Source organism: Osmia bicornis, chromosome 12 (assembly GCF_907164935.1).
Source record: "Osmia bicornis bicornis chromosome 12, iOsmBic2.1, whole genome shotgun sequence".
In the NCBI taxonomy this organism is placed as follows: domain Eukaryota; kingdom Metazoa; phylum Arthropoda; class Insecta; order Hymenoptera; family Megachilidae; genus Osmia; species Osmia bicornis.
In genome coordinates, this window is record NC_060227.1 from 7,651,784 (window position 1) to 7,667,737 (window position 15,954).

The following is a 15,954-nucleotide window of genomic DNA, read 5'->3' on the forward strand; positions in this document are numbered from 1 at the left end:
AAATTTTGTTTATATTATAAGCCACAAAAACAGATACTCCTTTTTCTGTTATCTAAATGATACTTGTAGACATGTTCATACATTCACGTGTAACAAAATTTTAACAAATGTTCATAATTACTTTAATTAACGATATATTACTTCCATATATAAACAATACTCTTAAGATGAATTCGGTGAATGTATTAAAATCATACTCATAAATTCACCATAAACAGTTCCAACTGATGATTCGTGAGATTAAATAGTGTTTACACATTGTTATTGACTTTATTTTCTCTATATTTGTGTACGATTTACTTACTCGAATTTAATTAAACTTAACCATATCATTTTAAACAACTTATAATTTATCTACAAATTCAGCTAATATATTTATTAATTAAAGATCTATTCAAGTAATGTATTGGTTTAATAAAAATCGAGTTCTGTACAAAAATAAATACTATAGTTATGTACGAATAATTAAACATATAATTAAGCTGTAAATGATAATTTGTTGCACCATCACCATTTCTTTGTGTAACATAAAATTAAGCATATCCTTTTATATTAAAGTTCTCCTAAATTGAAATTTCAGAGTCATATATATTTTAAATATTATAAATGTAGTTCAATATTTTCTCATTTAAAGTTACAGAATTATTTTCTTTTTCTCAACTTCAAATGTAAGTGTATCAGTCAACATTTTCCAGAAACAGTGTTTTACGTTTTGTTGACTATCGTTTCAGAGCGTGAACTCTGGCCTACAGTAGTGTAAGGGAAGGGCGCCAGAATCTGGTAACAACATTTTTACGTTAGTTATAGGAAACTGTTTTCTTCAAAGTCTTATTCAAGAAGTATATTGCACTCTAAATTTTCGGTACACTTCTAGTACATAGAAGGTACAGGTAAAAGGGGTTCGAATCTATGAAGGATTACAGCTATAAAAGACCTTAGGAATATCATAAAAATATCTACTTTTTTTTGTTTAATAAAAAAATACGGAAGACGTTCTGCCATGAATTTAAGAAAGTATTTGAAGCATAACACAGTAGTGAATAACAGTCGATATTTTCTCGTATCCTTAAACGATGATCCATTAATGTAATCTCATATTACTATGGCGAATTCAGATATAAGTACATTTATCATTTTAAACAAGTATAAAAGAAAGTAACAACTAAATTATATGAACGAGATTTAACAAGGAACTGTTAGAAATACCAGTATAAAAAGATTCAGTGCTCTTCCCTAATCGCTAGAAAATTATACAGTACAAGTTCTAAATCGTAATCGACAGTGTCACAATAATTTCGCTCGCATACCTCCATTCACTCTGTAATAGTAACCACATACGCTGTAAACATAACGTTGGTTTAGCGCACTGATATATCTTTCAGTCATCCGGCATTGCACTCATCCCACATTATCAAATATGTCTCTTTTCTTTAGTATTAACAATTATTTATTTATAACAGTGGTCTGATATGCTTTTCTCTCTACTGTTTGCTAAAAAAAAAAATTCTTCACTTCATATCACTTGTATACATCTTCACACGCAGCTGGAAATAGTTTTGTATTATTTTTTCTTTTCTGTTTCTTAACACTTGTGCATTATTAATCAAGGCATACCATGAGAAATGGCAGTAAATACATGATACTGCTAGCAACAGTAAATAAATCCTATTTAACTAAACGCATTAACTTCAATCTCTCGTGTTTAAGGTATAGATTAATTTATCTTCCACATCATCAACTCCATTGATGGTTTAGCGGATCGACGATACCGGACTATGTTTATCAAGTATAATACTATCTTCTTGATGTTGCATGTACAGAAATTTTTTTGACTGTCAGTTCTTCAATGTAGCAGTAAATATATCAACAAGTATTGCATAATGATGTTGCATTTAAAAACAGCTCGTATTAGCTGGCTTGCCATTTGAATTTACTACGCATTATCCATTTCTGACCCCGGTTATCAGGATTACATGGTGCTAAGACAGGTTGCATTGCATCGTTTGAACGAGGTTTCGATAAACAATGCCCTGTATTCGTATGTTTAATCATCTTCGTCTATGAACAAAAGAAAATAATATGTTAATAATTATTTTACTGAATCCACCTGATTTAATTTTATCATACCTCTTCGTTATAAACCCATGCCTGATTTCCTCCCATACCGTGGCATCTTACTATTTTGACAGGACCTTGGGGACTAGCTGCATCAAGGCACATATCATCAGACATAATTTGCTGTCGTTTAGTATAAGCAAACACCTGAATACAAAAGTTTTTATTACAGAAAGTGATTAAAGAAAAATCAAGAAAAGAAAAATGATATTTGGTTTACTGACTTGATTGCCACCTAATCCGTGACAATAGCTAATTCCAACATTTTCACCTGTTCTTCTACCCATAGTGTCCAAACAGGTTTGTGTGTCAACATTTTGTACATCACCCAAATAATAATAATCTAACGGCATTGGAGACTCAGGATAAATATTCTCCAGATACCATCTGAAACTTTTGCATTTCAGACGTTCCCTTAGCTTAATCCTTTCAGATACATCACCGACGGCTACATTACGAGCACCTGTAAATAAAATGATCGTTTGAATATCTTTCAATTAGCAATCATTTGAAATCTATATGATGCAATTAATGTGCTTGCATGTATGAATGTCCACTGGAAGAAAGGTGTGATCAGAAATGTGTGCTAAAATAAAGAAATTGCCATGTGTGGTGTATTAATGGTATATGCTTGCCCTTGGAAGTAATTGTGCTATTATTAATGTTCATTTGTTTTCGATACTTTGTCTATTAACCCTTCTCTTCAGTATATCATTCATAGCATTTTCTTATTTTTTTTTTTTTTTTTCTTAAATGCATGAAACAAAAAAGAAACTTCTTTATTAGCTTCCTAATATTAACGGGTATCTGATATATGCGTTTGTAGCTGTTACCCAACTCCAGTTAAGCTTACAGCAAATGCAACTTATAAAAGCGTACCATCACCCAACCATAGTAAAGAAAAATAAAATCAAATTAAATGAAACATGCGAAACAAATAAGCCAAAATGTTTGAGAACTCAGCAGTATTGCAGTCTAGTCTTTTTTTTTCCAGAAATACTGGTGTTAGTGCTACCTGGATTAATGTTGTAATAGAAGTACTTCCATTGGTCCAACCAGACCTCCGCGAGTCGCGCATTGTTGTGGTTCACTATCTTGCTGGTACCACCAGGGAATGTATACGGTGTTGACTTACGGAATACATGACCGACGTGCGAGCACGTTGCGATCTCCAATGTCCCACCACACATCCATATCTAACCAACTCAGTTCTGTTAGTATGTTAGCAATTACAATGGTGGTTTTAAAACAGAGCAAGAAAACAAACCAAAAAACAATAACGAGCTAATACATTAAATTAGAATCGATCGTGTGGATGTTCGCTCTCCTCTCTGGTACCTATAATATAATTTATAAATAATATCAACTAAAAGCAAGCAAACTTGTTTTGTTAGTCGGCTGGATGGATGAGTGGTTAAGACTATACCAAAGTATATTGAAAAAGTAAAGAAATTGTATTCCTGGAAATGAAATCTTCATGGCTAAATGGAGAAACAACTTAGTCCCAATGTCCGTTCTACACGTACACACACATACACCAGTAAAGAAATTTATGAAAATAATTGCGATGATATAATTTGTACTAAAAAAAAGAATACATTTATATATCAATACGCATATGTTAATTATTAAACTGTACGGTAAATGAAAAATTTGGTTAATATTACACCGAGGAATATACTTAATATTAACTATGTAATTACGGGTGTTAATAATTTTAACATCTAGTTTGTTACACATGTTACCATTTGCGTCAAAATTGATGGGATGTTCATATCATTCAAGAGTAAGTTACTTTTATTAGAAAAAATAAGAATAGGCAAAATCTATAGATGAAGATACATTTAAATACAAAGAAAAAAAAAAGTGTGCTATAATCCTCTTTGTATCTTAGATCAGATTGTATCAGATACCCGTTAAGTATGATTTTCTTTTCAGTCAACAAACAGCTGCACACTTTTCTAAAACGATATTCAAGAGTTGCCAATACATAATTCACTGTCGAATAATCAGTGTTATTAGTTGAAGTAATTTGTAGAGATAATAAAGTAAACAGTGAAGATTATACACGTTATTTTCTAACCTGGGTTCATGGCATAGTAAAAATCTCTCCACTCATCCATCCAGACCTCGGCCACCCTGGCCGCATTGTGTAGAACTACTTTGCTGACACCACCAGGGAATGTATATGGACTCTTGTCTCGGAATACATGTCCAACATGTGAACACGGACTGATTTCTAACGTCCCACCACATTGCCATACCTACAAGGTACTTATTACTTCACACATGAAGATGAAATATCAACGAGGAAACCCATCGGTTGGAATGCAAACTTAAATCTATCATCCCAAAGAGGAGATCATCCATCTAATACTAGGACTTTCAAAGAATCGTTGGATCTCAATTTCCCAAGCAATCAAAATTGAAGCATACAATGTAAGTTCCATATTAACGCGTAAAGTATGTCAAACTTGAGATCTAACTACAATTAAGAAGACACACAACTATATGGAAAGAAGTTTTCTATGAAACCGACAGTAGTAAAGATTTTAGCTGCAAAAGCAAATACAAGAAATTACTTTTCTAACAAAGAGTACAAGAAACTCTTATACATTAATCCCCTTTGAGAAACACCTGCAAATCTTTGAAAAAGTTATCATCTATTCCGTTTGAAAGATTTAATTACGAAGTATAAATATCATTACTGATTCATACTCACCCGGAAACTCATTTCAAGATTTTCACCGCCCCAAATGTCCATGCCTTCGTCATAAGCACCCAATTCATAAAAATAATCCTTGTCAATAGAAAATAATCCACCAGCCATGGTTGGCGTTCGCAGAGGAGCCGTTCTGTCTCCTAATCTTCTGTCCATTTCCCTTTGTGCTACTCTATACCTTAAAAATTGAAGAAATAAATATACCAGCTGCTCTTCAACAATAATCGTACGAGCAGATTAAATAAAGAATAACGTTTCGCTGATTCTTACCATCTGAAGTTCAATTTCCAATTGAAACCACCCCACGTCATATCGCTGGCAGGAATATACTCAAACGTATCGTCGCTAATTACATCTATGATGGGGCAAACAACCGTGGACCTATCCTCGGCAATTCTGGAGAGCAAAGGTTCCAACCAACCCTCGGTACATTCGCAGTGGGCATCGAGGAACGTTATAACTTGACCCTTCACGTGTTTCGCCCCAAGCAGTCTAGCTCTTATTAGGCCTGATCTCTTCTCGGTGCGATACACGTACGTTGGTACTGGTAGCGTTTTTACATAGTCCTCCAAATCTTGCTTCAAATGATCTGTGGATTAAACGCGCGTTATCGTGAGCAGAAACAGATATCTGATTATACAATCGATTTAATCCATATTGATTTAAAGCTCGAAGGGTTCGCGTGGTATTTTAAGCCAAGAGTTTCACCTTGCTCGCTCTTGTCGTCCACCAGAATGATCTCCTTGAGCAAAGTTCTGGGCGATCGATTGATGACCGACCAAACGGTCCTCAGCAACGTGCTCCAGGCCTCGTTGTGGAACACTATCACGATGCTGGTGTCCGGAAGGTACTTGGGGTGCTTCTTAGTTTTGCAACCCTCCAGCCTGATGTCCCTGAGCGATCGATTCAACGAGATCATGTCGCTGGCCATCAGATTGAACTGATTTAACTTGAACAGCTCCTGTTGCCTTGCCTCGTCCTCCGGCGAGATGTGCACAGCTGCGCCCATCTCGCCGGGCTTACCCTTGCTCTCACGTATGACCTTAGCCGGCCGCCAAAGATGAAGCTCGGATTGCCTGTATCTCTTCTGGCTGTGCTCGTTGCTCGATTGGATCTGTTGTTCCTCTTTCGCCAAACCCTTCGCGTGCGGCAGGTTCTCCTCGGTCAGTATCTGCTGTTTACTGCTCTCGGTACATCCCCATCCGGACCCTCCGATGCAGTCCGAATAGAGCATCAACACCATCACGTCGACCAGGAACCATACCAGCGACGTGAGCAGTATCACTTGACAGGTATGAATGCGAATCTTTGAGCGAAACATTTTCTAACGGGTCCTGTTGCTTTGTCACCTGAGATCATCACCCGATCCACGATTGATCGGAATCTACGACGAGGTTCGAGCCAGGAAGGGGGGAGCTGTTACAGGGAAGAGAGTTCACAACCGAATCTGAGGGCAGAGATCAGCCTTCTCGTTTTGCCAAGTATTACATGACTACAACCTCGGTAACCTGAAACAGAAAGAAAAGAAGTTGGAATTTTCACCCTTGCGAGGGTAATTGCCTGTCCATCGAAGGTTTAACGCTTCGGTGGTCGCGATGGAAATTTTCGTATTACAATTACGCGGATAGTCGCGCGAACACCTCGAAGGTCCAACGAGCAGGAAGACACTGTTCTCGGCGAACAGTCCGAGAAATCAATTAGCGAAACAAGGGAGAGAAGCCTAGGGGAGACTGTCTAATCGGTCAACGGACTAATCGACTACATATTCAACAGACTTGGAAGGAATTTCGAAAGCGACCGCAGTAACCACTGGCTCATCCGCGTGTCTAACTTTACACGAGGTACCTATTATTCGAACTTGACGTTAACACAGGGTTGCAACTAAATAATTCGTCGCATGATGCACGCCCGGTTCCTTCCACCCCTCGTTTATCCTTGCTAAATGACACTGCACCTTCCTTAAGAGTACTCCTGGCGAACAATCGAGCCATAAGTCACGCGAGACTTTCAGCTGCTTATTTATCACGCGCATAATACATCGGGCAATTTACCATTATCGATTCGTTTGTTACTCGGCACAGCTTACGGCCGCCTGGCTACATTCGCGCGATAACCAAACGCGGATCGAGCACATTCTTGCTCTACCATTTCGACGAGATCGCATTTCGCTGCTCGATGGATCTTTGGCGACGAGTTTTCACTGTCCGATCGTGTGGGAAAGAGCGAAAGGAAGATCGTTCGACACGTTTCGTTAACGATTACCGGTAGTGCCATTTCCCAAGGAAATAACGAGTAACAATTGAAATAATGAAACGTCTTTTCTTTCTATGGGAACCAATATAAATTAGATTTAGAGTTATCAAATGTTGATTTAGTTGCAGGGATAGTCGACTTAGAAGATGTATTTGATAAATAGCAGAGGACTTGCGAGCAGATAACGTCTGGCTCTTTAGCAGAAGTATCAATATAATGGTAAGACTATCGGTTATACAATTTCTAGGTAATTTGAATGACCCTCTTCAACAAGAACATGCTCTATTTTAAGCGTTTGTTGATTAACGACCGATTAATAGAGATACTATTTGAGATACATCGATTAGATTGGAAAGAATTTCAATTCGAAACACGATAAGATTAGATATAAAAAAGAAAATAATCTTCGATTTTAGGAAACGGAATAGAACAGAAATAACATTTTATTTCTTTTTCAGATTCGCGTGAAAAGGAAGCTAATGAAGACAATTTTATCCCATTTGCGAGAGACCAATTCTTTCGCTATCGTGGCAGAGACAAGAAAACGACCCCCTGTCGCTGCTGGCCAGCAAGATAAAGAGATGCAACGAGAACGGAACGAACTTAACCGGATGGGCTATTATTTATACAGTTGGTAAGCTGCTTAAGAAGAGGCAAGGTACAAAAAAGCGACAAATTTCAAGGCTTAATAATAATAATAGAGCGATCGTTCCCTAGTGTGTATGCCGTGAAAACGACTCCTCCTTACGAATGCGGTGACTTTAACGAGGATGCGTTCTTCGGCTCCTGAGAAAACGACATCGCACGGTAGACCGCCGATGCTAATTAATTAGAGCCTGCTAAATAATTCACTTTCATCGCGATAGCTAGGAACCGCGGGTAATAGAGGCTGATAATTGCGCGACGCTCGAGAAACGGCGGAAATGCGGTGAGGAAGGAAAACACCGCAGGAGTTTTCCGCTTGTAATATATCAAACCTGGCCTGGTATTATTGCCATTTTCAATAAGGGCACCCTGGTAACCTAACAGGATCATATCTCGTTTTCCATCCACCGAATCCCAAAGTTTCCCGAGCATCGAATTGTCACTTCTATATTTTGTTTGACGTTCCCCAAAGTTCGTCCGCGTTCTGGTTTGCTATATTGCCAGTCAGGACTTGGCTTCAGCCAGCAGAGTCCTCGAACCGCTCATCAAACTTCAAGTATCCTCTTCACTGTTGCGCGAAGGAACTTGCGATTTGTACGAGCGCTTTTCGAATGAAATTGAGCTTAAAGTACAGGTGAAAGTGGTCGTTTAAATTTCATTTCAAACTCTTCTTCATCTACATTTTCAACGTGAAAATCTTTCGTTTGGAAAAACATCTGAATACCGAGATCGAATTGAACAAGTGGGACTAATTAACATATCTGTGCAACTCCTAATTACCAGCGCCAGAAGTGGCAGGTGTTCCGCAAGACATCGGCTACCTAAACAGCTATGCAAATTAATTACGACGCTTCTTGGCCACGTTAATTTGTGTGTGTTTTTTAAAAAATTTTTTATCTTATTTTCATCCAAACGTTGCCACCGGAGTTTCCTTCTTTCCGTTCAACTCCGAATTACGAAAGCAAAACCGCTGAAACTCCGAACAATGAAAATCTCTTCTCTGCCGGAGAAAAGAGCCATTAACTTCCTTGCTAATCCAGCGTTCCCATGATCTCGAGTGTTGTAACCGAGAGTCGAATCACCGGATCGTTGCCGAAGAGATTGAAATCGCGAGCATGTACCATTCGAATCGTCCGAATCACTCGACTCGGCCTGATTACTAGATTAAATGCTATATGTAGTTCTCATAGATTAGATAGAAATGCTGGCCGATCCGTTAGGCAATCTTAGAGAAGAGGAAATAGACTCGCGATCGATCGAGGATTTCCTAGAGATAATCTATAACGGAAGGGTGCTACGAGAGAAGTAGGAATATTAAAAGTAATTTAGAAACAAAATAGGTCCTCAAAACAGTAGAAATATAATATGATGAGTTTTCTAGAAAAAGAGTGATCGATGAGAGTGTATAATAAATAAATAAGAAAATAACGCGTTTTCAAGCCCTCGGATGGCGGACCACGGAGAGAGCCACAATTCCAATTTATTATCCCATAACTCGGGTACCCGATGCGATTGCGAATGTACGAATCAATCGAACCATTGGTGAATTACTGTTTCGCCTGAACGATCGGTGCTACGCTTGTATCTTACGCAATCGGAACTTGCGACATCCCCGAGGGATCGTTAATTATAAAATCGAAATCACCGCCTCGAGAGCCGAATATCTCGTGGAAGGCATCGTATTTCGCAAGGAACACACCGGTTAACTCGCGAACGCAAATTAGCAGAATAATAATGATGCCCCCAGTGTTGCTCAACGCTCTTTCAACAAACTGCTAGCCTCCTTCGATAAATGATATGTTGATAACTTTTCAAACGGCACTGTATCAATCCTCCGAAGTCTATTTAGACCTACGCGTTTTAAGTGTCAGGATGGAATTTATATAGAAATTCGAAGCATAGAACATATTTTGGAGCAACGACAAGAAAGCGATAAGTATAATAAATCACTGTTCACCGAGCGATAAATCATTCCACATGGACGAATAAAAATGTTTTACTACCATCTGGCAGATAAAACTTCTTTTGTTGCACCGACCACTATAAATATCCGTTTAATTGTCCCGTTTGTATGTGACTAATTGTTAAGATAACTTTATTGAGACAAATGTGTCTTTAATCGATGTTCAATACTGACTTATCTCGCAATGCTCAATTTTCATTCAGGAACTCTGTGTTTCTTTTTTCTTATCACTCGACGGTGCCTTTTGATATACGAGATACATCAAAAAAATAAGTTTTTCTTAATGGATATCCATTTTTTCCATTATATTTAAAAGTGCATACATGCGTCCAAGACCGTGCGTCGCCGACTCTCCGGATAAACATTTGGTATTTATAGAGAAGCTTAGCGTCGAGGTGTTGAAGAGAAACAAATTTCTGGTGATCAATCTTCTCTATTTATTACGAAATAAAATCACGGAGCTGCAGAAATTGGTCGGACCGCGATGCGATGATTCCGACGTAGCTATATTGAAATTTCAAAGCAGAAAGCTGGCATTCGAAACACGAGGGAACGAAAATTGAATGTAACAACGTAATTTCCGTTTCTCTTGTTCACGCTTTTCACGCTGATGGATGCGAGATGTTGAGCCACTTTCGAGACTCTCGAGGCCTCTTCGCGAGCGGATTCCAAGCGAGTTTCGCGCGTGTTTCACGCCGGGTGTGCGATAACTTTTCAAGCCAGCAACACGTACACGGGACACATACGAGCGTTATGGATTTTACAAAAGCGTTTCAACTTCGCGGACACGTCTCAAGATATATATCCTCCTCGTCTGCGACTCTCCATCGATTTCGCGAACCGATAGAACTCGAGATTCCCCGGCCCGTTCTCTCATCTTTCACTGTTCGAAAGAAGCATTTCCATGAAATCCCGATGCACGAAAAATGGACCGAGCCATCATTTTCCTTTTCTCTCAAAGAATTCGAGTCGTTCGATTATCATTCATCGAATCATTGGCGCCAGTCTATTAACACTTCTAAATAGAAAGGCGTTAATTAGACGTTGCGGAATAATTATTTGTCGTACCAGCTCTGGAGACAATTAACTCGACAATGAACGCGCGTCGAATGTGAGTCATCTGATACTTGATTGCGTATCTCGTTATCTAACTACTGCATTCAAGTACACCCGAGGCGTGGCAGATTATTTTCAACCGAGAAAGGTGAACATATATACTCGAGAAAGTTATAATTATCTTGAATGAAATTAATACTAGAGCTCATCCGTCGGTGGTATCAGTAATTGATAGCTAATCGATTTAATCAATCGAAATTTCTTTTAATTGTAATAATTATGCAGCCGAACGAATCAGCAATTTTAATCGATCGATACCCGATACTCTTTCTACTTCGTGAATAAAAATACATTCTTGCCTGGAACAAAGCGAGAAATGAAATTCATGGACGCATTGCAAACGAGAAGGAAGCTTACTCGAGGAGCGCTTTTCGCGCGAAGGAACCACCACTCTACTTCCGGTCCCCGGCACAGTTATCGCCGCGCCCAGGCTATACCTGTGCGTCATTTGCGCGGCAAAATGAGCCATAAAACCGAGCCCCTCGAGCAATACAATTCGCGGTATCTTTTAATTAACGCGTTACAGTTCTTTCATCGATTAAAAATTACGCCTATATTCGCGTTGACTATTTAATCACGCGATAGCGGGATTTATTGGCTGTAAGGAAACGGATAATACCTCCTTAAGGTGTAACGAGAAACTAGGCTACACTTTTAGCGTAGGCTCTTTGTTAAAACGACAGACGTTTTACTGCTTTGTAATCTCACGGTTGCGGGAATGGTGCTTTGGAAACGAGCCTTTTGCTTTATGCCTGATCGATAATGACGCTTATTACACGTTGATGAAAATGAATATAAGAGTACGATTAAGTATTCTAATTACACGGGGCGTCTTTGAAGTTTCCATTAACCCTTTAAGGGGCAGTGATACGTATGCGTACCGCCTTTTCTTTCAGAATTTTTCGCATGCAAGTTTTGTCGAAAAAAATATTTGAATTTTCCAAAAATTGAGAAGAAGAGAAGAGAAATGTGCACCTCAAAGAGTTAAGCACGATGGTGTATTTTGCAGGTAAAAATAAAAGAATAAAGGTCGGTTTATAAACGTTTCGTTATAAAGTTATACGGATGATTTCACGTCCTACGATGTCGCATACGCTTTTCTACAATTTCTCATCAGAATTTTCGTAATGGTTGTTGCAATTATGCCGGCGTTGCTCGACAATGTACCAGCCGTACAATGAGGATCGCCAGTATCGTACGAATACCGTTATTACGCACCACTTTATACGGGTCACAAAACCGGCATAAAGTTTTCCGGGTAATGGAGAATGAATTAACAATGAAACGTATATGTACAAGGATCCTGTGAAACGATCGATACATATTTCTTTTTAAATACTGCCTTGATTTGGCGCGATTCTCACGATCAGACTTCAGTCCTCAGACGGCGGACCATGGAGAGAGCCCTTAGATCCGTCTTTCAAGTGTACGCTTCGGTACTATAGATTACTTATCAATTGCATTCCAAGAATTATTTTATCAATTCCAAAGATTATCTTGTTTTTTAAACAAGATAAATAAAATTGATCAAACAGCCCTACAAACTATCCGTTGGAAAAATGATTAAATTCTCAAGTTTATACGAAGCATAGAATAACTTTTTGAGAACATTACGCGCGGTTTATTAAAAGCGACCACTATGGAGGTCGCGAATGTCGCGAACGATTGTCGTTAAAGTGCAAAGAGCAATTTTTAAAGGTTTCTTGTACGGGCGCCGATAAGCTGGCGGCGAGCAAACCGCGGCTTCATAAAACTCATCGTATGTATATAATAGATGTGTGCAGAGGCGACGAAACACGGAGGGAGAAAAAAAGACCATCGCTCGTATACGAGGTTAGTTATTATGTACTAGATAATTGAAAGTGCGCTGGCGTAATTTGCAATATGGTATCGACGAAACAAACAGATTTCTAGAATTTCAACGCGAACAGCTCGATTTAGATAATATCGAACTTTCGAGTAGAAATTATTTATTTTTCATAATGCCGATTAGCAAAAAGTCCATTATTATGACAATTGTATTACTTAGTCCACTTTCAACGAGGTAACAATGGCCGAGGTATAAATAATCTAATGGATTCTAAAACAGCCTCGGGTCTCGAAAACTTTAATCCGATCTTAATAGTGCATAAAATATAAAGTCTGTTCGACGTTTCGCCGCTTTGCGAATAATTAACAGGAAACGAAGAAAAGAACAAACGAGGGGTTGGAGGAGGCTGATATACTCGTTCGAACAACGAAACCTTCCCGGCAATTCGTTTCGAAGTGCTCAACTTGGTCGCACGTTACAACAAGCTTGCCTTTGAAACGGTTAATTAGCGTCGTTTAATTGCTACATTCTAGGCTGCGATGAAAAAAAGAAAAGAAAATGTTTTACAGTCAATTATGCAGGCGGACTGAGTCAACCAGGACGTTCCACTTTCTATATACCTGCATGACAACGAGATAGTAATCTTAGTAAGACTCATCAAAAATAATCTTATCTGTTATTCAAATATATCCAATGAAATTTAATCACATTTTGCATCATCGTCAACGACGTTCGATAGAAATTTAGTTCCAGCCGTTATTTTGAAACATAACCTCACTTTATTAATTGTAGCCGTCAGCCGGTAGCGAGAAGATTAATATCATCCTTTTATGATTAAACGAAATTTTCTATGTTATAACTCTGACCACGACATAAATTTAATCGGTGAATGTTAAATATTTAATTGCAAATAATAGGTGAAACAAATACGGGTATTTCCATTACAAAATCATGATGTACGTTGGTCCCGTTTAATATTCGAAACGCATTTACCGCGACACGGGCTGCGTATCATGTGCTACCATTTCCCTTGAATTTCTGAACTTTACAATTTCCCGGCACGAAATTTCATCGCAGCGCGATTAAATTTATACACGTGTTTCTCGTCGATATTATGAAACGCTATATGTATACCGGGTCAATGGTGGATCAAAGCCACGAAAAAAGGTTGGAGAATGGGAACGAGTAGAGCCTAAAATAATATCATCGAACCGATGGAACTCTATAAATGTCATCTTGGAATAACATAATCGATCGGTGATTTTCACGCCTCTCCCGCAATCACGTTTTACAAGTCTATTATGCCGTAGTACCGCAATGGAATCGTTTTGTCGCAACTGCATAAGGAGATCCGCGATAGGAACTGGGTACACGTGTCCTTGGAGGTCGAGTAACGTGTCATCTTCAACTGGTCAATTCACTCATCAACCAAGGAGAACTTTACCGGGGAACCTTTCGCTCGTTTTATTAATCGCCGTCGAAGTATGCTGCATTTACCTATTTAACGTTCTTTGAGGGGAAAGAACCGGCTTCTCTTCATGAATAATTTATTCTCTCTTAATGAAGGTTGCTCGCGACGATTTATACCGGCTAACAGATCGAGCAGTTTCATTCTCCCACTTTTTATTTTCCCGTGAAATCATATCTATCATCGTCAAAATTCATCGTGACGTTCAATTTGGTCCCGGTTACCAAAGACCTTGGGGGACTGCGGTGTAAAAGACGAGCAGGTGTGCCCCGCATTCCTTAAAACGAAATAACGACGTACGAGCCGGTAGAATAAGATTATATACTTGTTTCAAGAGGCGGACCAACAAAAACGAGATGGAATCCGCGCGAGGCGGCGGTACGGTTATATGGTGAATTGGAAATGCGTAACACACAGACACACGCGTACAGGGGCGCGCGTTCGCATGAACGCGTGAGAATGATTTATCGTTGCAAACAGCGGGTAACAGTCTGGCCTCACGGTAAAAGACGTGGACGCGTCAGAGAACAAATATCGGGTATAGTGCCTATCCACGTAGCACCGTTAACTTACACACCACATGGTCGGCTATCGTCGCGTGACACGAGCCTAAAAAGACATTACCCAGCTTGATCCTGTCTGGTCGAGTACACGGTGTTTCGCTCGAGTCTCTGATTAGGTCGTATTTGTTCGTTTTGTGGCACAAGGAGAGATTTGCGATCGTCCGACGTGTCCAAATTCTATACACCACAATAAAGTCTGTTAAGTATTTGACGCACAGCCGATAGCCGGCGTGGAATTCGTCGAGGTATGTAACAGTTTAACGCGCACCCGGTGCGTCACAGCGATCACGGACTCGCCGAGAAACGATTCATGGTCGTTGTGCAGAGAAATTTGACGCGATTAAAATCGTCCACAATGCTCGATTCGTCGAACAGGACGAAAGGAAAGCAGGACACCCAGCAGAGTGAACATACACACACATACACGATAGATCAAACTGACGGGAGACGCCAGCCACGAGCAAAACGGATCGGTCAAACTTCGATGAATGCACTTTGTTCGATGTGGCATTTACTGTCACACGCGGACCTCTCCCGTGATCGTAAGTAACTACTTTTTCATGAACAACGCTTGTCTAGCACAAATTTCATTGATACACACCTCTTATGACCTAGAAACGAGAACACCTCCAGGTACATATCCCGTACGTCGCACATACGTGTACATCCGACACTGCAGAGCCACTGAACAGCGCCGAGGTTAGGGTATAGAAGTGGGGACACCTGTTCGACATCCGTAGTAGCACCCAGACCCTTCAAACTCCCGTATTTCGTGCTGTAACGCAGTGACTACAGATACAAGAAGACTGGATATGCCTCTGTTCGCGAGGGATCATGATTTTGGGGTTCCAGACATCCCCAGGCACAGTTAGGTCTGCATGTACAGAACACAGTCGGTATGACGACCGACCTACATGAAGCTAGCCGGAAGGAATAATAATTATTTTTCATTTTTCTTAGTGTATTTTGTTTGTAAATCGTCTGTGATTGATTGTAAGTATATTTTCAACGTTTGTGACAAATTAGTTCTTTTCCAATTAACAATTTTATTTCAATCATTATGTGAGCCGAAACATTTGAGTAATTTCTTATAATAAACAGATTTTGTGATAACTGATAACTGTAATTGATTGGAAATCGTTTGTGATTTACAAATATATCATTTTCATTGTTTGTGAGTGAATAATTTCTTAATTATTTACAAGTTTGTTTTATAATAATTGTAGCGCGCATGCGCTACAGATCCTGTCGTACCCATTACTACCTCGAACAAGTAAGTTTCACAATTTGTTCGTTTTA

General features: G+C 39.2%; 1 protein-coding gene and 1 long non-coding RNA gene across 5 annotated transcripts; one reads left to right on the plus strand and one right to left on the minus strand.

Annotated features, from left to right (window-relative positions):
* Positions 1 to 391: 391 nt before the first annotated feature.
* Positions 392 to 15,361, minus strand: LOC114878036 (polypeptide N-acetylgalactosaminyltransferase 5). Of its 4 annotated transcripts, none has more exons than XM_029191388.2 (8): positions 15,257 to 15,361; positions 5,546 to 6,345; positions 5,108 to 5,426; positions 4,838 to 5,015; positions 3,131 to 3,311; positions 2,340 to 2,578; positions 2,128 to 2,262; positions 392 to 2,058 (listed from the first exon to the last, which is right to left on the minus strand). In XM_029191388.2, exons 2-8 carry the CDS (start codon positions 6,156 to 6,158, stop codon positions 1,909 to 1,911), a joined length of 1,815 nt encoding a protein of 604 aa, XP_029047221.1. In that variant the 5' UTR covers positions 6,159 to 6,345; positions 15,257 to 15,361; the 3' UTR covers positions 392 to 1,908. The 4 variants fall into 4 exon arrangements, with proteins under 4 accessions (XP_029047221.1, XP_029047217.1, XP_029047220.1 ...); XM_029191384.2 differs by lacking the exon at positions 3,131 to 3,311 and adding an exon at positions 4,199 to 4,379 and having other exon boundaries at positions 15,257 to 15,360; XM_029191387.2 differs by lacking the exons at positions 3,131 to 3,311; positions 15,257 to 15,361 and adding exons at positions 4,199 to 4,379; positions 14,717 to 15,073.
* Positions 6,890 to 9,703, plus strand: LOC123988375. Its single transcript, XR_006829959.1, has 2 exons — positions 6,890 to 7,309; positions 7,549 to 9,703. It is a non-coding gene; the product is annotated as an uncharacterized LOC123988375 (long non-coding RNA).
* Positions 15,362 to 15,954: the final 593 nt, after the last annotated feature.